The following is a 23,797-nucleotide window of genomic DNA, read 5'->3' as shown; positions in this document are numbered from 1 at the left end:
AACATGAAAAGCAAAATTCCAAAAGGCACTTTATATTCCTTTCATCATACTTGTATTGTTTAAACCACAAAGGCCTTGAGTAGGATGAGCTTTAGGCCTTTTGGAAGAGGGTGGAAAAAACACAAATTTTAGAGACAGACAAGTGGAGTCTGGCTCCTTTCCCTACCCATTAGTATGTTACTTTGGGCAACGTAATATTTCTGTACCTCAGTTTCAGCACTACAGAACTGTTAAAAGACTAAACGTTAAGAGATATCAAAACAAAACACTATCTACAGAATCTAGAACAGAATAGATATTCCGTAAGTTTTAGTTCCTTTATATCTCATGAGCATAGGTACTGGGATTTGTTTTCACGTACACCATCTTTTTTGTGTGTGTGTTTGCCACCTGTTTATACACAAACTGACAAGAAAGTAGGTCTTCTGGACAAGTGGATCCCAGGGGCTGGATGTGCTCTAGAATTCTAAGACTCTATGACTCAATGACTGTGATTCTGTGGTGGTAGGAGTGAGTAGGGCAACTGCTAAGGCTCATTGCTAAGGACTCCATGGGAGGCTAGTGGAAGACCATGACTCTAGCTGTGCTTTTCAATCACTTACTCTTCTAATAGAGCTCTGCCATTGAATCATGGAGTCTTCATCTGAGGACCAAAGATCATCCCACATCACGATACAACCAAATGAAACAGTACTGACTGCCCTTCCCTATGAGCCTCAGAGCTCTCTGCTGGATTTCCTGAAGGGAGAGCCAAAAGTCTTGGGGGTAAGTGCTCTCCTGTCCATGGGTTTTCCTCGGAAGGGAGAACAGAAGCTATTTTTCCAGGTGTGTCTGAATAGACACAGGAAGGGACTTGATTCCTTTTCAGGAAGGGACTTGATTCCCCTTCTTTTCCCTCACGTTTTGCCTACAATGTTTCCTTCTTCATTAATCATAAAACCCCCTAAGTTATTTGCTTGTACAAATAAGCAGATCTTCAGCAGAAGAGCCAATATGTAGCCAATAATACCATTTTCCTAGATTTTGATGAACAAGAGAAATAAAAATTCTGTTTAGAAATGCACACAGAGTGCCTTAGAAATGTCTTATTTATGAACATGTCTTAGAAATGTTTCTTGGTGGGGGGGCTCATTTAACCCTGCAATTAATAACTTCCCTAACCCTGAGGAAATCCTAGGGCTGTTTCATGTGGAGTTAATACTGTTCTTTGAATCCTGGCAGAGAGAAAGGCAGGAAACTGGTATAATTTCCCCCAAATATTTTATTGAGGAGGTGACCTCAGGGCGTGGTGGCATGTCCCTTGGAGCTAAAAGCCATGTGAGGAGAGGTTAAACTTCCCCTTTGTGCTGTTCCAGGCGTTGGGGGTTCTTTGAAAACTCTCTTCAAAGCTTCACCGTGAGCCACAATGTGGACATACAGACAAAACATTTTTCAGTCATGCATGTACCGAGGGGAGGGCTATGTATACAGCCTCTATCTTTAGTACAAGAGTAAAAGTACCACTTTGGGTGGTGCCATAGAGGTGTGGGCTGGGGGAAAAACCCAGAATGCTGGAGGAGAAGCTGTATCCTGAGAAGAGCCACCAGCCCTGCCAGACCACCAATGGTGCAGATTCCTCACAGGCCCGTGAGCCCCACTGGGTTACTCTCACCTCTGGACAGGCCCTTGCCGGAAGAGCAGACGAGACATAAACCTCATCCCAGCCCCTCCACTCTAGATCAGCAAACTTCACAGATTTCAGAGAATGGGGCTGAGCCGTAATTCCAAAAGCACAGACTGGATATGGAAACATGTACTCCTATCTGTCCGGCGCAAGGTAAACTGGTAATACAGGGGGTATAATAAGCAGTGAAGGGTGAAAGTGAAAGACGTGAACCTGTAGAACCCAGGTAAGCGAGAAGAAGAAAGAGACACCGGACTTTCTGAAGCTCTGAGGGCAGTGGGCAAACGGAAGAGGAAGGCATTCGTGTCGAGGGAGGTGTGACATAAGCATAGTGGGATGTCCCAGGGGCCCGGGAGAGTCCCAAGAGGCTGGGGCACCAGTGACCTCATGTACCCATTTCTCTCCTCCCAGGCTCTCCAGATCCTGCTTGCTCTGATCATTGCGGGTGTTGGAAGCATATTTGCATTCAATTACTTCCATTTCTCCCAGAGATTTCCCCTCGTTTTCCTCACGGGATATCCATTCTGGGGAGCATTTATTGTGAGTACTACCAGTTAGGAGCTTTTGCGAAATTACTATCAAGACTGGTTTGAACTGCGTCAAGTCAGGTCCCAGGATGAAGAATCCCATGAATATGGTCCCCAAGGAGACCAGATAGTCCCTTGTGTGGCAAGAGAAGCAACTCCATTTGGTCATTGCATCTACCATCATCACAGTAATAACTGCTCTTAGGCATACAGTGTTTAAAAGTTTCCAGAGCCCTGTGTGTAGAGTAAGTCATCTGCTCCTTACTACCAACCTGGGAGATCAGATGGGTAAATATCCTACCTTCTCTTTTGCAAATATGGAAACGGAGGTTGAGAGTAGACAATCTTTGAGTATAGCCAGCAAAAAATGTTCCATTAGTTTCAGGTGTACAATACAGTGATTTGACAAATTTATACATGATGCTGTGCTCACCCAAGTGTAGCTAGCATTTGTCAACATACAACACTATTACAGTGTCACTGACTGAATGCCTTATGCTGTGCCTTTTATTCCTGTGATTTATTCATTCCCCAACTGGAAGCCTGTATGTCCCTCTTCTCTTAACCCATTTCTCCATTCCCCCTACTCCTCCCCTCTGGCAACTGTCAGTATGTTCTCTGTATTTATGGGTCTGGATCTGTTCTTTGTTTTGCTTATTCCTTTTTTTTTTTCCTCAGATTCCACATATAGGTGAAATCATATGGTATCTGTCTTTTTCAGTGTGACTTATTTCACTAAGCATAATATCTTCTAGTTCCGTCCACACTATCTTAAATAGCACAATCTCATCTTTTTTTTATAGTTGTGTAATATTCCATTGTATATATACTGCGTCTTCCTTTTCTTTTTGTCTATTGATGGACACTTAGGTTACTTTCATATCTTGGCTATTGCAAATAATGCTGCAATAAACACAGGGTGCATTTATCTTTTTGAATTAGTGTTTTTGTTTTCTTTCGGTAAATAACCAGTTGTGGAATTGCTGGATCATATGGTGTTTCTCTTTTTAATTTTTTGAAGAAACTCCATACTATTTTTCACAGTAGCTATACCAATTTACATCCCCACCAACAGTGTACAAACATTCCTTTTTCTCCACATCCTTGTCAACACTTGTTATTTCTTGTCTTCTTTTAGTCATTTTAACAGGTGTAAGGTGATATCGCATTGTGGTTTTGTTTTCCCTGGTGATTGGTAACGTTGAGTATCTTTTCATGTGTCTATTGACCATGTATATGTCTTCTTTGGGAAAATGTCTATTCAAGTCCTTTGCCCATTTTTAAATCATATTGTTTGCTTTATTTGGTGTTGAGTTGTAGAAGTTCTTTATATATTCAGTTATTAACACCTCATTGGATATATCATTTACAAATGCCTTCTCCTATCCAGAAGGTTGTCTCTTAAATTTTTGTTGATGGTTTCCTTCACTGTGCAAAAGCTTTTATTTTGATGCAATCCCACTAATTTATTTTTGCTTTTGTTTCCCTTTCCTTAGGACACATGTCCAGAAAAATGTTTCTATGGCTGATGTGAAAGAAATTACTGCCTATGCTCTCTTCTAGGATTTTTATGGTTTCAGGTCTAACATTTAGATATTTAATACATTTTAAGTTTATTTTTGTGTATGGTGTTAGAGAAAGTAGTCCAGTTTCATTCATTCTTTTTTTTTTTTACATATAGCTGTCCAGTTTTCCCAGCATCATTTATTGAAGAGACTGTCTTTTTCCCACTGTATATTCTTATCTCCTTTGTCACAGATTAATTGACCATATAATTATGGATTTATTTCTGGGGTCTCCATTCTGTTCTATTGAGCTATGTGTCCACTTTTGTGCCAGTGCCATACTGTTTTATTACTATAACTTTGTAGTGTATCTTCAAATCTGAAATTGTGATACCTCCAGCTTTGTTTTTTTTTTCTTAAGATCCTTTGGTTATTCAGGGTCTTTTGTGATTCCACACAAATTTAGTGCTTTAGTATTATTTGTTCTGGTTCTGTGAAAAATGCCATTGGTATTTTGATAGGGATTGCACTGAATCTGTAGATGGCTTTGGGCACTGTTATTAGTGTATAGAGACACTGCTGACTTGGGGGTATTAATTTTGTATCCTGAAACTTTACTGAATTCATGTATTACTTCTGGTTGTTTTTGTTTTGTTTTTTTGTTTTTTGTTTTTGGTGGAGTTGGTGGCATCTTTAGTATTTTCTACATGTAGTATCAGGTCATCTGCAAATAGTGAACATTTAACTTCTTCTTTACCAATACGGATGCCTCTTATTGCTTTTTCTTACCTGATTGCTCTGACTAGGACCTCCAATATTATGTTGAATAAAAGTGGAGAGAGTAGACATCCTTGTCTTGTTCCTGATTGTAGCAGAAAAGCTCTCAGTTTTTCACCACTGAGTACGACGTTAGCTATGGGTTTTTCTTACATGGCCTTGATTATGTTGAGGTATGTTCCTCTAAACCCACTTTGTTGAGTGTTTTTATCATGAATGGGTATTGAATTTTTTCAAATGCTTTTTCTGCATCTATTGAGATAATCATATAATTTTTATCCTTCATTTTGTTGATGTGGTGTATCATGTTGATTGATTTGCAAATATTGAACGATCCTTGCATCCCTGTAATAAATCTCACTTGATCATAGTGAATGATCCTTTCACTGTATTATTGAATGTGGCTTACTAATATTTTGTTGAGGATTTTTTAAATAATTTTTTAGAGTTTATTTATTTATTTATTTTGAGAGAGAGAGAGAGAGAGAGAGAGAGAATGGAGGAGGGGAAGAGAGAGACAGAGGGAAAGAGAGAGAATCCCAAGCAGGCTCCACACTGTCAGTGCAGAGCCCAACATGGGACTTGAACTCACAAACCATAAGAGCATGACTTGAGCTGAAGACAAGAGTTGGATGCTCAACTGACTGAGCCACCCAGGCACCTTTTTTATTGAGGATTTTTGAATCTATATTCCTCAGGGATATTGGCCTGTAGTCTTCCTTTTTTTTTGGTGTCTTTGTCTGGCTTTGGTATCAAGGTAATTCTGTCCTCATCAAATGTATTTGGAAGCTTTCTTTCCTCTTCTATTCTTTGGAATAGTTTGAGAAAAAGAAATACTAACTCTTCTTTAAATGTTTGGTAGAATTCACCTGTAAATCCATCTGGTCCTGGACTTTCACTTTTATTATTATTATTATTATTATTATTACTGACTCAATTTCATTACTGTTAATCAGCCTGTTCAGATTTTCCATTTCTTCCTGATTCTGTTTTGGAAGATTGTGTGCTTTTAGAAATTTACCCATTTCTTCTAGGTTGTCCAATTTCTTGGTGTATAGTTTTTCATGGTATTCTCTTATAATCCTTTGTATTTCTGTGGTGTTAGTTGTTACTTCTCCTCTCTAATTTCTGATTTTATTTATTTGTATCCTTCCCCTTTTTTTCTTGATGAGTCTGGCTAAAGGTTTAGCAATGTTGTTTATCTTTTCCAAGAACCAGCTCTTGGTTTCACTGATTTTTCCTATTGTGTTTTTTAGTCTCTATGTCATTTATTTCTGCTCTGATCTTTATTATTTACTTCTTCTACTCACCTTGGACTTTGTTCTTTTCTTTTTCTAGTTCCTTTAGGTATAAAGTTAGATTATTTATTTGAGCTTTTCCTTGCTTCTTGACATAGGCCTGTATCACCATATATTTCCCTCTTAGAACTGCTTTCACTGCATCCCAAAGATTTTGGACCACTGTATTTTCATTTTTATTTGTCTCCATGGATTTTTAAAAGCTTATTCTTTGACTGCTTCATTGACCCATTAGTTGTTTAGTACCATGTTGTTTAATCTCAAGAACAGATAATAATTTAAACATATCTAGCTAGCACTCATAGAATCATATACTCTCATAGCTTAAGGAGAATTTTAAAGATGACTATTGTTGTTTAGTCCCCTTATTATTCCCAGAGACAATTTTATGAGTGTCACTCATCTAGTTATTTATAGAGCCATAATTATAATTCTTAGTGTACTGCTAGTTCCATTCAATCCCAACAGCTCTGGTTCCTAATCTTGTGCCACAATATTTAAGGGTACACTCAACACAGCTTTCCTCACTAGAACATACCCTCCCAAGATGGCAAAAGTATTATCTATTTTAGTTTCTGTTACATTCTCAGAAGCTAGAACCATGCTGCATAGTAGACATAACTCAATGAACAAAGGAATTAAATAATAATTCATTAAATAATTAAATGAGACTATTGTCTCTATTAAAAACCTGCTCTTTCAACAAACATAAATATTCCATGCTTTTTCTATAATCTCCAGGTCAAACACAACTAGTAGTATTTTCATTTTCCAAATAGAAATACTGTAATATGAACTATAATCTTCAAACTACACATGCCACACTGTAGAGAAACAAAAAGACCAACTCCCCACCTCCTTATTTCACAACAAAATTTCCCCAGTGTGACTCAGTGTGACCTGCACCGATGGATTCTAGTGAGGTTCTGGCATGCTGCTCTTTAAAACTCTACTCTTCACTGAGAAGATATTTACTGAGCACATAGTCTATCTTTGGCAGTGTTGTAGGTGCTGAGAGGCAAACAAGGCCCTCTTAGGGAGGTGGTGAAATGCTCCTCTTAGAAACAGATGGGGTTTGCCATATGATAGGGAAGCTGGAAGTGGAAAAGTAAAATTGACTCCACAGATATGTTATTTCACTTGCACTAAGTACTCTAAGAGACAAGTTCCAGATGCCCTGTGAAGATTTAATGGGGCATTCACCTGGCACGGAGGTCAGCGAAGTCCTTTGCACATAGGTGTTCACTGGGTGAAGTGCAAGGAAAGCCTCCCCTGGCAAAGGCAAAGCATGAGTGAGAAGCTTGATACGGGAAAGAACAGCAGAAAGAAGACCAACGAGTCTATGGCACTGGCACAAAATGAGACCAAAACTGTAGGATGGAACCAGGTTGTGCCAGCCCTTGTGGTCATATTAAGAATGTGGCCACTCTAATATGAGAGCAAGGGGAACCCACTGATAATCTTTAAACACGAGAGTGACATTTGAAGACTTGTTATCTTTAAAACATCATTGGGTTTTCTGAGCTGTAAACAAATTCAAGGATGGTAACACCAAACCTGGGACAATCAGTTGAAAGGAGGCTGCAAGAATCCAGGGGATTCCCTGACCTAGACGGGCCGCAGTGGAGATAGAAAGAGATGGGAAGCTTTGAGAGCGATTTGGAGGTAGAATCGATCCAGTGGTCATCTGTTGTGGGCAGTGAAGTGGAGGGAGGAATCAAAGGTAACTTTCTGATCTCCGTGTGTCACCTTGAGGTCCCGAACACTGAGACCCAGATGTCCTCAAGGTCCAATACCAATTCCGACAGAAGTTCTCATTCCCAGAATATTCAAATGAGTAAGGGGCTCCACTTTGGGTGACAGAGTTCTCCGTTTTCCTTGGGTTGTACAAGACTCTATGTTCCAGATACAAGAAGTGGCTGAGATAACTATACTAGATTCCAGCCCTGATATCAGCCGTTAGAGAGTTCTGCCCTGAACGTCTTCCTCCATCTGCTGAGAGCAGACACAGCTCACCATTCCCTCTTCCAGGCCCAGAGTCCAGGATTACCTTTCTGTGTAGAGCCCAGCTGGGCCAAACATCTGGGTGGTATTTTGTGGACCTTAAAGAAGGGCCTGCCTCTCCCAACTGACCCTGGCAAAGGGGTGTTGTTCAGTGCTGGGCATATCCAACACAGTATTTCTTCTTACATCAGTGCCTGCCCTCCTTCCTCCCTGATGCTCAGGGGGAAAGACCATATAGTTGGGGAGATTCACAGACATAGAGATTACAATATAGTCTCTGAAGGAATTTATACTGTAAGAGAGTCAAACACACTACCTGTTAACTTTTATCTCTTTTCTTCTTAATAGTTTGTTATTACGGGATACATCACAGGAATCAATGAGAAGAAAAAATGTATGGTAAGTTACTTTCATGACTTCTATGTAGTTTAAAACCTTCTGCTTGCTTTGCATCATCTTTCTATATAAAGCCTTTAAAACAAAGCGTCTCCCAAGAAAATCTTTAGACATCAAATTTGCAGTTCAGGTCATCCCTACCTGCCAACGTCACCATTAGCTCTCACCCCCACCAACAGAAGTTTTTCTTGGGGACCTGCCCAGGGTCTGAAAGAAAGAGTCTGACATTGATAGCAGATCATTCTGGGATAGAATCAAGGCTATCACTCATTGCTGTGTCAACTTGAAGAGAAAAGTACCTTCTTCAAAAGGTTATTCTGAGAATTTAATAAGATATTACATAGGAAAGACACTTAGAAGTCTGTACTACCTTCCAATGACTCGTTTTTTTTAAGGCTATGGATATGTGAGTCTTCTCTTAAAGCCATTCTGACACTGTTTTTTATGGTCCTCTGCCACTTCCTTCTAAGAATAGCTACAGACTATAGGAAAGTTCTGGGGGAACTATGGGAAAGCCCCCATCTTTCTCCACCCATAGAAATAAGCACAGACACTACAGATAATGACCCAATGCTGTTCTTTTCTCTGTATTGGTTCCCTTAAGAGCTGAGGAATAAACTAAGGATAGGCAGACCTAACCCTGACTCACTGAGAGCTAGGTAGACAGAGGCAGGCATGATGCCTTGAATATATATGTTCAAGTTATAAAGGAACATATATATATGGAGTGAGTAGGAATATGTATATACATATACATACATATGTATGTATGTGTGTATATGGAGTGAGTAAAGGGAATTTGGTAGGGCAATCTGGTAGGGAATTTGGTAGGGCAATACCTTCCATGCTGGGACACTGAAATCAAGAAAGGAAATCATTAAACCCCAGTCCAAATTTGTAGCGATCTGTAAATATGTTAGTGATTTGGTTGATTATTGTTTGAATCCTCTGGGGGAATGAATATAAGCCACAGGAAGGCAGGACCTCATCTACTGTGTTTATTTTTGTGTCCCAGGGGCCTAATTCAGTGCTGGACACATAGTTGGGGTACACTAAACATTTATTAAAATAAATAAATAAATAAATGGATACTGCCCTAAAATTAGGTGACATTATTCTCATTTCTCGAGGTAGAAATTGAGCTTCCCAGAGATTAGTTACCTTGTGCAAGGTCCTAGTTCACTAGGACTCAAAATTAGGTCTGATTATAAGGCCAAGATATCTTCTAACACACCATTTTGCTTGTAGATTATGAAAGATGATGCATTAGGATAAAATGAATGTCTTCTTTAGCATTAACCATACAGCACTCCTTCTCTACCCGTTCCCTTTCGTGGCTTCCTGGCTCATTCTAAAACGTAGTTTGTCTGCTGACTTTGATGAATCAGAATTTGAGTTGTCTTGCCTTTTAAGTATACTGACCTGATGGAACAGTTCATCCTTGAGGCGTATCTGGAAAGACAAATGCACTAAGAATTTCTTACAAGGAATTTTTTTAAATTTTTTTTAAGCACATGTTTTCTTAAATTATTTTTTTATTTTGTTATTTTAGAGAGAGAGAGAGAGTGCAAGCAGGGGAGGGGGCGGAGTGGGGGGGGGAGAGACACAGAGAGAGAGAGAGAGAGAGACAGAGAGAGATAATCTTTAAGCAGGTTCCATGCTCAGCACAGAGCCCAGTGAGGGGCTCAATGCCATGACCTTGGAATCATGGACCTGAGCAGAAATCAAGAGTTGGATGTTAAGCCAACTGAGCCACCCAGGCGCCTCTTACAAGAAATTTTTTATTTGGTTTGGTTTATATTTAATATTATTTGAAAACCTATTTTCTAGGGACAAGGTGTCACAGCCATGAATGTCATCAGTTCCTTGGTTGCGGTGGCTGGGATTACTCTAACCATTATCAGCTACAGGTACCAGCACAAGTACTGCCAGATGCCTTCCCTCGAAGGAATATGTGTTATAGGTAGAAACCTGTTCAATGTAAGTGGTCCTACTCCATACGGTGACTCTGTATGATCTTATCTAAGCTATGTTCATGATGCATCAAGTCATTAATTTTGATTCTAATAATGGAAGTCGAGTCAGCATTTGAACAGACTCTTGAGAAGACACTGTGATTCAGGATCTGAACCCTGCTTGTGTGACTTGCACACTTGTGACCTTGGCCTAATATTGTAACTTGCCTAAGCCCCAGTTTTCTTTGTGTGGAAAATGAAGATAATAAGAATATCTCCCTCATTGGGCTGTTCTGAGGGTTACTTAAATTAGAACACTGCCTGGCACAGTGTAAACAGTCAAATAGGTTTTGGCTATTACTATTAGTACGGACGTAGATTAGATTAAATTTTACCTTTCTAGAATTAAAGAGGAACAAAATGATCTAAAGAGTTTACTCAACTAATACTAGAAACAAAATACAGTGGGAGAAGGTGTTTAAGCCACTTAATATGTATTCTAATAATTTTAGAACATAAACTATTTTACATAAATGTAGCAATGTTACTCACTACAGCAAATGAGATGTATCTTTGCCAGGAAATGCAACTGTAGGTGTAATTTTCAATATTTATCTAGTAAGTATTCAGTGACATTATTTTTATGCATGTCAGTGATTCCCAGAGGCCTCTCCCTTTACTTCCCCAAGTACATACTAGGCTTTCATTCTATTTCCGTCAGCCACATCTTGAAGGCTTTGGTCCCAGGATGTTAGTGAGACTTGACCTTTTGGATTGAAATGAAATAGAATCATGGGAAATTGTATCCCCAAATGAAGAGGAAAGAGAAAAGAACTACCAGTCACTGCATATGAGATCTTTTTAATCCTCATAATCACCTATAAAAGCGAACCTAAGAACAATCCCATATATTCTGAGGTCAACTCCAGAATTAGACTCAAAAAAACTTACTAAGGAAAGCCAGAACACTACGTAAGGAACACAATCCTGTCCTAATTGGGCCAAGAATACAATATATTATAATCCCTTACTCTTTTTTCCAGTGGACAGGAGACCACTACTGTTCATTATGTTAGTAAGAATCAGGGAGAAACCGTGTACCAAAAGGGTTAAATCTCCAGATTTATAAAACTCTGCTGTCTACTTTCAGCTCTGCACAGTTAGGGATTTTGCAGGATTAGTGCCTACATGCAGAATCATGAACAATCCATTCCAAGACCTCATGTGTATACAACTCCACAATTCCTTAGTGTAATTCAAACATCACAAATAAGCTTTAAAACACACACACACACAAGCCAGAACAGTGGGCTCTAGACATCTCCTGAATGGATGTCTTCTGTCTCAAAGACAAATCTACTTGTGTACTACACTGTGGCCGGAGTCATCATTTAAAAATGCAGATCTGAGCACATTACTAAAGGGCTTCTTGTGAAATACAGAATTAAGACCCAAATCTTAAAAGGCTTACAAGACCCTATAACACCTACCTTGCCTACCTTTCCAACATTATTCTGCGTCATTACCCTTCCCACTCCACACTTTTGGCACTTCCCCAAATTCCTTAATGTGTTAAATACCTACTGTCCCAGGACCATAAGACGAGCTTTCCCCTGCTTCCAATGTTCCCCAGCCCAGTGCCTACCCTCTTCCACCTACACAATTAAAATTCCCCCTCATTCTTTAACCTCGGTTTGAATTTCACTTCATTAAGGAGGTCCATCCTGATCCCGCTTCTACCCTTCCCAGGGCTGACCTGTTCAGATCTCCCACTATAGTAGTGCATGGCTCCCAATACTTTTTCATGGCAGGTAATGCAACGTAGTTAAAAATAACTGTCTAATTACTTGTCACTCTTTGCCCCCCTTATTTGATGCAAATCCCACAATGACCAGGAGCAGGTCTATCTTGTTCAACAGCAAATTTACAGTAGGCACTTCATATATTTCAGTCTTACCAACAAATGGGGGGAAATCCAGGCTTCTGAATGGGTTATAGGGAAACCAAGAATTAGAGACACAGTCACGTGACCAAGTTAAGTTTGGCCCGACTGCACCCAGCTCTTTCAGTCTTCACAGTCTAAGCTTTTGGACACCATGCTATTTCATATGCTGCTTCTTCATCTAACTATTATCTTGAAGCAGAGTGTGCAAAACAGCAGTCTGTGAGCTGCATCCAGTCTGCAGATAGGCTCTATTTGCTTCCCACAAGTGAAGGAAAAGCTGGAGATTTTCACATTAAAAATCTGTATATCCAGCTTCCTTAGGAAAGAAGAAAGACCTCATGGGGTCCTTGTTCCCACACGGTAACTATTGCTCAGAACTGGGAAATGGACACATTCTAGGAATATCTTTATTCTCTACTGTCTCCCCTTCCATTTCACTTATTTGGGATGGTTGCCTGGCCCCTACAGGCATTAGGGTTTGTTATCTCTGCTTGTCAAAAAGACATAAGATGAAAATTGTTCAGTCACTGATGGCTGTGGGGCATCTAAAATATGGGTTTTCCCTTCCTTACTTGGTCATACAATGTAAATAGTCCTTGGCTTTTACCTTTAAAATGATACAGCTTTCATTCCAAATGCCATATATTTATCCTCACTCTTTGCAGGGAATTTTGTCAGTCTTACTGGTCATCAGCATAGTAGAGCTCGGCATCTCTGTGACTATCTCCTCCTTCAGAAGCAAGTGCTGGACAACCTCCGATGAGGTGCGTTGGATATTACTGCAAGAATGGGTTCCTGTGGGGACACTGCAAGGTGACCCCCAGCCTATTAGTGGGCAGAGCAGTATTCTCAGATGTTGAACTACAACTTCTGAGGTGAGGCAGGTCAAGGAGAGACAAGCTTAACTAACAGCGACGGCTGGCTCACTCCACCCTTTGAGGCAGCCATCCTGCCCTCTTTGCTATCCAGTCATCTCTGTTCAGACATAGCTCCTTCTCTCCCTGCCAGAGTATATGAAGAGAAACAGACTTAATGGGAACCTATATTACTGTGACACGGAGAGCTTCTCCCTGGGCCACAAGGCTGTGTGAGTCAATCCCCTCACCAGAGGAGAGGCAGAGAAGAAAAATATTTCAGAGCCATACTCCTGTTATTTATAATTGTTACAGCTTACACTTACTGAATGTTTACTCTGTCAGTCACTGTTGTAATCACTCAGCACCAACTTAATCCCAACAAAACCATCAAGACTCCCTTCCTTTACATATGAAAAACTAAAACACAAAGAGTAACCTCTCCAGGTTCACAGAACATCAGGATTCTGACTCAAATAATGTGGTTCCAGGGATGCCTGGGTGGCTCAGTCGGTTGAGCCTCCGACTTCAGCTCGGGTCATGATCTCACGGTTTGTGGGTTCAAGACTTGCATTGGGCTCTGTGCTGATGGCTCAGAGCCTGAAGCCTGCTTCAGATTCTGTGTCTCCCTCTCCCTGCCCCTCCCCCTGCTCGTGCCACCTTTCTCTCTCTGTCTGTCTCTCTCTCTCTCTCAAAAATAAGTGACCATTAAAAAAATTTTTTTTTTAAATAATGTGGTTCCTGAGCCTGCTCTCTAAATCCCGAAAGACAATTCCAGGACCCGTGTTAAGTGGGGTTTTTCCCCCACTTTTCTTTTACATCAACTTCGTAGAAGTATAATTTACTAACAATAAAATGCACCCATTTTAAATGTATGTAATTCAAGGGGTTTTGACAAATTGTACACCCCTGTTTAGCTACCATTATAATCAAGATATAGTGAATTCCTATCACCCCGAAGGAGTCTCTGGAACCTCTTTGCAATCAGTATCTCCATCACCTCGATTAGTTTTTATTTTTTCAAACTTCACATATATGGATCATAAATAAGTACATTTTTGTGTCTAGGCTTCTTTCACTAAGCAGCATATTCATGAGATTCATCCATGCTGTCTCATGTATCAATACTTTGTTCCTTTTATGTGAGGGCACACCACAATTTGCTTATCCGTGTACTTCCCGATTGGCATGTGGTTGCAATGAACATTTGAGTTCACATCTTTGGGTAGACATATGGTGTCATTTCTCTTTTACATTTCTCAAATCCATGACCTGGTTGCTAGATGGGATGGAAAATGGATGCTTAACTTTGTAAGAAAATATCAAATGGTTCTCCAAAATGGCTGTATCACTTTGCATTCTTATAAGTAATATGAGGGGTATGGCTGCTCTCTATAACCAGCAACACTGGGAATTGCCAGTTGTATTAATAATTTTGTTATTCTAGTGTGTATGTAGTAGAATTTCATTGTAGTTTTAATTTGCATTTCCCTGATGGCAAATGATGATGAGATTCTATGTGTTTATTGTCCTCTTTTTTTTTTTTTTGAGATGTGTCTCTTTAAATTGTTAGCCAACTTTTATTGCATTACTTTATTGAATTACAAGAGCTTAAATGATTCTTAACACAAGTCCTCTTTTGAGATATATGTATTGCTACTATTCTTCCCAGCCTTGGCTTGCCTTTTCATTTCCTTAATAGTTTCTTTCACATAACAACTTGTGATTTATTTTCTTTTATGGTTAGTCCTTTTTGTGTCCCAACAAAGCTTTGCCTACAAGACTGTAAGGATTTTTTTCTCTATTTTCTTGTGGAAATTTTATAGCTTTAGCTTTTGTGTTTAGATCTTTAACAGATGTCAAGTTAACTTTTACACATTATATAGCTCTGAGGTGAGAAGTTCACGCACCCCTGCCATGGAGATATATAGCTATGCCAACGTTATTTGTCAAAAATGCAATGTCTTCCCCCATCACCTTGGCACCTTGGTTGAAAATCAATTGACCTCATATAAATATTAATATTTATATGAGGTCTCATATGACCTCATATTTATATGAGGTCTTTTTGGATGCTCTATTGTGTCCCACTGATCTGCATGTCGATCCTTTCACATATTCCATGCTGTCTTCATTTCTGTAGCTTTCATGTAGTAATCCTTTTTTAGTGGCAAAATATACATAATATACTATTTATCATTTCAGCTACTTACAAGTGTACAATTCAATGGCATTAAATTCATTCATAATGATGTGTAACCATCAGCACTATCTATGTCCAAAACTCTTTCATCATCCCCATACAAACTGCGCCATAAAACGTAACTCCCCCTTTCCTCCTCCTTCCAGCCCCTCATACCTTCTAGGTTACGTCTCTACATCTACTTTCCATTATCTACTGATGATTCACGTTTCGTGAGACCACAAAATGTACGATCATAACCTGAGCTGAAATCAAGAGTCGGATGCTTAACCAACTGAGCCAGCCAGGTGCTCCCTGAAAGGGTTATTTTTTAGTGGCATGGCAATGTGAGGAGTACAAAGAGAATGCAAAGATGTTATGTAATATGCACCCTGATCCCAAGAAGAGGAAAGAGTTATTTATCAAACAACTTCTCTGTGCAAACCACCGTGCCCCAAACATTATTTTATATAGTCTTCAGTAATAGCCACCCTGGAGTAAGGTGTAACTGAAGTGGTTATTATAAAGCATATATCAGAGATGAGAGGGGAGGGGAGGGGAGGGGAGGGGAGAGGAGAGGAGAGGAGAGGAGAGGAGAGGAGAGGAGAGGAGAGAGAAAAGTGCAGGACCTCGAATTCAACTGCAGTGTATGACTCCTAGCCTCACCAGTTAATAGTTCTGTGACACTGGTCGGGTTACTTAACATCTCTGAATCTCAGCTCTCTCAGTTATAAAACAAGGAAAATAACCTCATATGAATGTCATAATAATTACTTGAGATGACTTTGGAACTCTGTCCAGCACCTGGCAATCACTGTTACCATTAGAGAGGAGTACATTTAAAATCATACACTTAAAATCTTGAATAAAGTTAAAGAAATTCCAATTCATGCCTCCAAATCTTTCTTTTATCAAATGAAAAAAAATTACAATTCAAATGAAACGAAAGTTTTAGGGTAAGTGAGAATGCACAAATCTCCCCTAAAGTACTATTTATCCTCACATAAATATCCCTCCAATGGTGATAAAATATAGATGTGAAAACAAATTAGAAGGTGGGGAATGACAATGATCATACAAGAGAATGTGGCAGGCATTTTATTTTAGGCCTGCCATCAATCAGAGAGGTAACCATCATTAGGTCATTTAAGCACTCAGAGTTCCAATCACTTCATCAAACAGAACAAGTAGTCTATTCTGACTCTATGGATGACCTTAGGAAGGACACAGGATGGCAAAACTCAGCAGACTGAGGCTGTAATGACAGCCCCTTTCAAAAATAAGTAAATAAATAAATAAAGACTGGGAAGCATTGGCTAAAGGTTGTATCAGATGCTGTCACTTAGTTGTTTAAAAAAACTTCAATAGATCTCATTTACCTGTAAAGGAAGGTCCAAATTTCCTGGCCTAGTGTCTTGGTACCTTCAGGCTGCTATAACAACAATATCATGGACTGGGTGGCTCGAACAAGAAAAAGTTCTCAGAGTTCTGGTGGCTGGAAGTCCAAGATCAAGATGCCAGTAGATTCAGGCCTGGTGGATTCCAGATGGTTTACAGATGCCATCTTCTCACTGTGTGCCCACCTGGTGGGAAAGACAAAGGCGCTCTCTGGGTTTCTTTTATAAAAGCACTAATCCCATTCATATAGGCTTCACCCTCATGATTTAATTGCCTCCCAAAGGCCCCAACTCCGAACACCTTCGTGCTGTGGATTAAGTTTCCACTTATAAATTTGGAAGGGGCACACTCAATCTATAGTATTCCATCCCTGCCTGTCCCCCAAATTCATGCCCTTTCACATGAAAAATATATTATTTCCACCCCAACAGCACCAGAAGTCTTTATCTTGTTTCAGCATGAACTTTAAAGGCTAAGTCCAAAGTCTCATCTAAGTATCATCTAAATCAGATAGGAGTGAGACTCAATGTAAGATCCATCCTGAGGCAAATTCCTCTCTAGCTGTGAGCCTATGCAACCAAATGTGTTATGACACCAACCTTCCAAAATACGGTGTTGTGACAGGCATAGGATAGACATTCCCGTTCCAGAAGGGATAAATCAGGGGGGAAAAGGTCAGGTTCCAAGTAAGTCCAAAACCTAACAGGACAAACAGACCTTAAGGCTCAAGAGTAACCCCCTTTGGCTGGATGCTCTGGCTTCCAACCACACGTGGCTCAGCAGGAAGGCCCCACAGGAACTCTCCGCCTGAGCTCTGCCCCTGCATCAGCTCTCTGCCTGGGCCCTTTGACTCTTCCAGGCTGGAGTCCCATGCCTGTGGCTCTGCTGGGGTGGGGCCCCAAGCCCATGCTCTGTCACATGGCAGATTCTGAAACTTCAGTGGGGGTGGTCACGCTCCCACGGCTCAGCTGGTTGCAGCCCATGCGGTGGCGCCCACCTCTGAGACACTGGGAGGGGGCATTCTGGCTTGGCTTGAACCAGAGAGATGGTCCTAGCCTTTGAAATCATTCTTCTTCCAGGGCTCTTACACTGTCAGCCCCTGTAGGAGTGGCAGCCCCTGAAGCTCTCAGAATCACCTTTGGTGTCATTCTTCCATTGCTTGGAGAATAGGTTCTGGCTATTGTTGAGATGGCTGATCTATACTGATTTCCTTATCAAACAAGTCACGGCCATACTCTTAGTGTTCTCATTTTTTTTGCAGAATGGACAGACTTGGTCCTGCTTTCTTTTTGCTTAACAATTCCATTTTTAAGTAATGTCTCTCTTCTCATATTTTACCATTAGCTAGCTATCTGAAGGACTCAAGCTTCACTTTCAACACCTCTTAGGAATAGCTTAGCTAGGGGTGCCTGGATGGCTCAGTTGGTTAAGCATCTGACTCTTGGTTTTGGCTCAGGTCATGATCTCATAGTTCATGGGTTCGAGCCCCATATCAGGCTCACAGAGCCTGCCTGTGATGCTCTCTGCCCCTCCCCTACTTGTGTTCTCTGTGTCTTTCTCAAAAAAGAAAGAAAAACTTAAAAAAAAATAGCTTCAGCTAAATTTCATTATTACATAAAATATTTATCATTCATTATTAATAATATTCATTATTTACTACATGAAATTCCATCATTTCCTTCACTATTGTAAGTTCTACCTCCCACAAAACATTAGGACACAAACAATTCAGCCATGTTCTTTGCAACTTTATAGCCAAGATCACCTTTCTTCCGGTTTCCAACAACATATTTCTCATTTCTGTCTGACACCTCATCAGGATGACCTTTATTGTCCATATTTCCAAGAACATCTCATTCAGGATTACTTAGGTATTCTCTAAGAAGACCAAGGCTTTATCTACAGCTCTCCTTTTTTTCTTCCTGGGCTCTCACCAGAATTGCCCTTAATGGTTCATTCATAGCAATATAAGTTTTTTCTAGTATGTAGAACTCAAAACTCCTCCAGCCTCCAAACATTACCCATTTCCAAATATACTTCCACACTTTTAGACATTTGTTACAGCAGCACTCCCATTTCCTGGCATCAATTTCTATCTTAGTCCATTTGGGCTGCTATACCAAAGACAGAGTGGCTTAAACAACAAAAATGTATTATTCATAGTTTTGAAAGCTGGGAAGACCAAGATCAAGGTACCGGTAGATTCAGAGTCTGGTGAGAACCTGTTTCCTGGTTCATAGCTGGTAGTCTCACTGTGTCCTTACATGGAGGGAAGGGCACGGGAGCTCTTTGGGGTTCCCTTTTATAAAACCACTAATTCCATTTACAAGGGCCCCACCCCCAAAACTAATACCTCTCCCAAACATTCTACCTTTAAATACCATCACACTGGAGATTAGGTTTCAACGTAGAAGTTTGAAGGGACACAAACATTCAACTTACAGCAGCTAGCATACCACCCAACAATATCTGTTTATCATCTGCCTTCACACTATGCTGCATCATAGCCTTGTTTTTCTACCCACTGCCTCTTCTATCTGCATTTTGACTCCTATCTTACTTCATCTTACCTTTTTGCCCGAGGAATTCCTGTCCACCCATCAAGACATTGATCAAACATTCCTCAATGAAGCAATTTCCTGGCCCTCAGAATTAGGTCATGACTTCTACATTCCCATAAAGCACTTAGCACCTATTTCTATAATAGCATTTGCTAAACTGTATTACTGTCTATTTATATCTTGGTATACCTATAATTGTGAGCACCTTATAGACAACACCCACATCCAATTAGTTTTCATCTCCAGTAACTAGTTCACCTAGCAGGTGAACAGTAAATCATTATAAAACTGAATATATGAATGCTGAGAAGATTATTTTAAATTTCTTAGAAGCTTTATAATATTAAGTACAGGAAGAATATTTCAGACAATCTTAACCAAATTCCCCTTTTCGATATTTGAGGTAATAGTGATAAATAGTGATAAAACCAGTGAGTCGATGGTAAAGACAATGTTAGTACTGGTATTTGTTTTCTAACTCTTTGTGTAGATGTTGTGTCCTCCCTACTGTCTTAAGGCAGAGGCGAAAAATAATTTGGGAATACAAGAAGAAAAGAACATCCAAGGTGATTATTCCATTAATGTTTTCTATACCCCTTGGTTTTATAGATTGTATTTTTCTTGCCTTCGGATGTTACTCAAGAGAGTGAACTCTCTGTCCCTGAAGAAAATACTGCAGTACAATTTGAGCTTCAAGAACAGTCCTCCACTGCTGATTCAACGACAAACATACAACCTGTTTTCATTGGAGGCTATACTTTCTTCAAGTTAAGAGTCACAAGAAATCCTTTAGCCTTCAGACATTCAAGGAGGAGAAGCAGTAAAACTTACTACACATCTTCTGTGTCTGTGCTAGATGAACAACAGAAAAGTATTTCTCCACCTTCACAAGTTTATGAGGAAAGACCTAAGCTGAAACCTTTGCTTCCCACATTGCTGGAAAGGTCCACAGAAAAGATCCCATATGCCAAACAGCTGAAAGATGAAGACCTAAAATCTGCTATCGCACAACGCCCAGAAAATCAAACCCAACTTCTGCAGTCCCGCGCTTTGCCACTCCAAGTTTTCCCATCGAGTTACATAAAAAAACTCCAAATGTTACCACCCCAGGCTCTGCCAGTCCTGGCATCTCAAGCCCCAACATACCATGACACACAGTCTCAAGGCCTGACATCAGAAGACATGCCATACCAAGACATATCATCCCAAGAATCACAATACCAGAGCATACCATCCCAAGATACACAAGCCCTAGACATGCCATATCAATATGCCCCATCCCAAAACACACCCCCCCAGAACACATTAGCCCAAGACATGCCATCTAAAAATATATTATCCCAAGACATGATATCCCAGAAGCCGCCATCTGAAGGCATACTTTACCAAGATCTGCACTCCCAACTACAAGCTCTGCCAGCACAATCCATGCTACTTGCAGCCCCAGCATTTCATGCAGCCCAGTCCTCTAATATACAACGCCTAGATCAGCAAGCCCTAGATCTTCAACATCGAAACCAGCAACTTGCACGTGTATCATACCAAGACATGCAATCAGAAGTCATGTTACTGACCCAAGAATGGAAATCTCAGGAGGAATTCCAGAGCAGGAAATCCAAAAAGTGGCAATCCCTAGACTGGCAAAATGAAAACCTGCAATCCCGAAAGTCACATGATTTATACAGGCAAAACAAAGGCTGGCAAACTCCAAAACAGAAATCCCAGGACTTGCAAATGCAAGGCCAGCAATCCCCAAGAAAGAAATCCCTAGACCAGCACATCAAGGACTGGCTATTCCCAAAGAGGCACTCCGTAGAGAAGCAAACCCAAGTTAAGCAAACCAGACAGAAGTCCTCAGATCAGCAAACTAAAGACCAGCTGCTGGTCTTAGAGGAACAATCCCTAAGGCAGCGATCCCCAAGTGGACAACGTAAATATCAAGAGGACAAAGAGGAAAAATCCCCAAAGGAACAGCCCAAAGATAGGCAAGATAAAGCTCAACAGACTGATATGGACACATCCCCCAAGAAACAACCCCAGTATGAGGAGGTTGAAAACCTGCAGGCCCAAGAGGAGAAATCCCTGAAGCAGCTACATCAAAACTGGCAATCCCAAATCCAGGAATACCAAGCTTGGCAATCTTCAAGCCAACAATTCCAAGACCGGAGAATTCAAGGCTGGAGAAACAAAGAGTGGAAAGCACAAGAATTGGCACTTGAAATGCCACATTCCCTGAGGTGGGAATCCCAAGCCTGGCAAACCCAAGATCTACTAGAGAAAGAGTTCCTAAAGCAGAAAGCTCTATACCAGGAAGCCCAAAATGTGCACGTCATAACTCGACGTCAGCAATTACAAAGCATTCCATTCAACGACAGTCAGTATCAAGATGAGGAACAAGACCTTAAATCCACAGATATCCAAAAAGAAGGTATGCGAACAGAAACCGTGCAAATAAGAGACAACAAACCAGAAAGCACGAAATACCAAAACCTACACAACCAGCAGTCAGAAGACAAACATCCAGATTGTTGTTTCTCCTGCCAAAGCTCAGTACAAGACACAAATCTGGCCTATCTGTCTGATATAAATTCAGAACAAGATGTGCGAAAAAACATTTCAATTTGCTCAGCTTCATACCAAGATGATATGACTTTAACTTCTACCTCGTGTTCCCCAAAAGACCAACAGCAATCTGAGGACTCTGACTAACATGGAAAATCTACCCAAACGCCACAATGCTCCCAAGCATGCAACCAAAATAAGGAAAAACAATATAGTCTCCTCCAACCTATGTTCTCAAGTATGGTTGCTACCTATTCACTCGCCAGAAAACAAAGGGCCTGCAAAACACTCAAAGGATTTGCCCTTAACTAAAATAAAATGACAACAAACATTAACACCATAGTAGAATTTTCTGGGTTTGAAGGAGTAACTCACATTTAAACTTTGTTGTCGGTGTTAGTCTTTCAACTTATGATCGCCAACTCATTTTACAGCTTAATACATTTTTACTGAAGTATAGTTGACATACAATACTGGCTGCAGGTGTACATCGTAGTGATCTGACAATTCTATACATTATGAGATGCTCACCACAGCCAAGTGTGGTCACCGCCTATCACCATGCAAAGTTATTACAATATTATTGACCATATTCCCTCTGCTGTACTTTTCATCCCCACGTCTTATTTATTTCAAAACCAGAAGTTTGTACCTCTTAATCCCCTTCACCTATTTCTCACACCACCCACCTCAACCACCGGTTTCTTCTCTATGAGTCTATTTCTGTTTTACACCTTAATACTTAATGGACCTGCTTTTCTATGGCGCTGATATTCCTCGCCTCTCACTCTGTGTATTACAGGGGCTCAGTAAGTCAACCAGAAAGAAGTCTGTGTACGCTCTCAAAAGGTGCAAGAACCAAATGAGTCTGTGGGAAATAAAAACCAATCCCACCACTCCCCTGGTTTGCCGATTCCAATCACCCACTTTACTCCCTGCTCTGCAAATCTACGTGGAGGATATATACTCTAAGTTTGCCCAGTTATTAACGAGGTATAATGTGGCAATGAGTACAGAAGTAGTGGACAGGGAGAGAACAAAATGTACTTAGAGACAGGGAAGTAGGAGGCAGGGGAGGGCAGGGATGCAGATGTCAAAACAGAAAGTAGGACAGACTGTGATACACTGAGCAAACTTCTACTCCCCTCCATATGCGTACACTCACTTCTAACTCACGACACTCACACATCTAATTTCATCCTCAATGGTCAAAGAAAATTGACCTTTGATGGCCAAATTTTCTGGTGAAAAGCCATCAGTTACCCTGTATCCTCCAAGCTTAATAACATTTTTTCAATCCTCTTTCTCCTCAACTTCTCTGATACATTTGGACCTGGTAACCCTCCTTTCTCTTCATCTCGCTTGTTGGCTTCTGCATTTTTCTTCCCATTTCAAAAAGTCTAAGTTAAGTATTTCCAGGGATCTCTCTCCAACCTCCTTCTTTTTTGAAATCTCACACTCTTTTAGTTCTCTCACATCCTTGTGAGTCACCCCATACTGGGTCATATCTGTGTCTTCAGAAGAATCCCACACAAAAACTTGTTTTCAAGTCTTTTTCAAAGGCATTCAGTCATTTTTAAAAACATAAACTCTCCACTTAGAGGTGAGTGAAGTTATATGCAGTAGAATAATGAGGCATAGAGCCAGAGACACTGGTAATCTGCTCCTTGTTGCCTTTGCCTCTGTAGTAAGGATTAGCCCCCTGAGCTTCCCAAGTTGGTTCAACCTTGGTCAGGTCCCTACCTGAGTTGGCCTCCAGTTCCTAAAAGGTTGCCACTTTGTATTCAACTGGCTCTGGAGAAGAATCCAACATGGCAGAGAAGTAGGGGGACCTGAACTCATCCCTCAAACACAGCCAGAGGATTTGTAATTCCAAGAGTCTGGGCTGCAGAGTGACAGAGACGTCTCCAGGGGCCCACAGGGACAACCTGGTGGGCCACAGGTGCATGATTGTGAACTGGGGGAGATAAAACGGGCAGCGTAGGCACAGAGGGGAGTGATCCCCTTCTGTGGAGAGACAAAGGGAAGAGAAAGAGAGGCTGTGGAAGGGCAGGATTGTATTCAACTGACTCTGAGTAATACTAATAAATCTCCCTTTTGCTTCAGCTAGATTAGCACATGTTTACATGGTGCTTATGTGATGTGTTTCAGTCCGCAAACTTGGGTGTGG

The 23,797-nt window shown here is 40.6% G+C and overlaps 2 protein-coding genes across 7 annotated transcripts in view; one reads left to right on the top strand and one right to left on the bottom strand.

Annotated features, from left to right (window-relative positions):
* Window positions 1-23,797, bottom strand: part of LOC132661826 (membrane-spanning 4-domains subfamily A member 4A-like) — a 166,648-nt gene that overhangs the window by 79,649 nt on the left and 63,202 nt on the right. For all 4 annotated transcript variants that reach the window (XM_081790252.1, XM_060606796.3, XM_060606797.3 and 1 more), the window contains exon 2: window positions 16,486-16,689. The gene's annotated coding sequence lies outside the window, so the exon portion shown is untranslated. The remainder of the gene's footprint in view (window positions 1-16,485; window positions 16,690-23,797) is intronic.
* LOC132661824 (uncharacterized) lies at window positions 492-21,962 on the top strand. Of its 3 annotated transcripts, XM_060606789.2 has the most exons (6): window positions 492-765; window positions 2,075-2,203; window positions 8,123-8,173; window positions 10,001-10,150; window positions 12,736-12,834; window positions 19,675-21,962. In XM_060606789.2, the coding sequence occupies exons 1-6, from the start codon at window positions 631-633 to the stop codon at window positions 21,772-21,774; spliced, it is 2,664 nt and encodes an 887-aa protein (XP_060462772.2). In that variant the 5' UTR covers window positions 492-630; the 3' UTR covers window positions 21,775-21,962. The 3 variants fall into 3 exon arrangements, with proteins under 3 accessions (XP_060462772.2, XP_060462773.2, XP_060462774.2); XM_060606790.3 differs by lacking the exon at window positions 492-765 and having other exon boundaries at window positions 2,166-2,203; window positions 10,001-10,080; XM_060606791.2 differs by lacking the exons at window positions 492-765; window positions 2,075-2,203 and adding an exon at window positions 2,460-2,478 and having other exon boundaries at window positions 10,001-10,080.

Source organism: Panthera onca, chromosome D1 (assembly GCF_046562875.1).
Source record: "Panthera onca isolate mPanOnc1 chromosome D1, mPanOnc1 haplotype 2, whole genome shotgun sequence".
Taxonomy (NCBI): domain Eukaryota; kingdom Metazoa; phylum Chordata; class Mammalia; order Carnivora; family Felidae; genus Panthera; species Panthera onca.
Note: the sequence above shows the minus strand (reverse complement) of the source record. Positions and strands in the feature narration are given on the sequence as shown.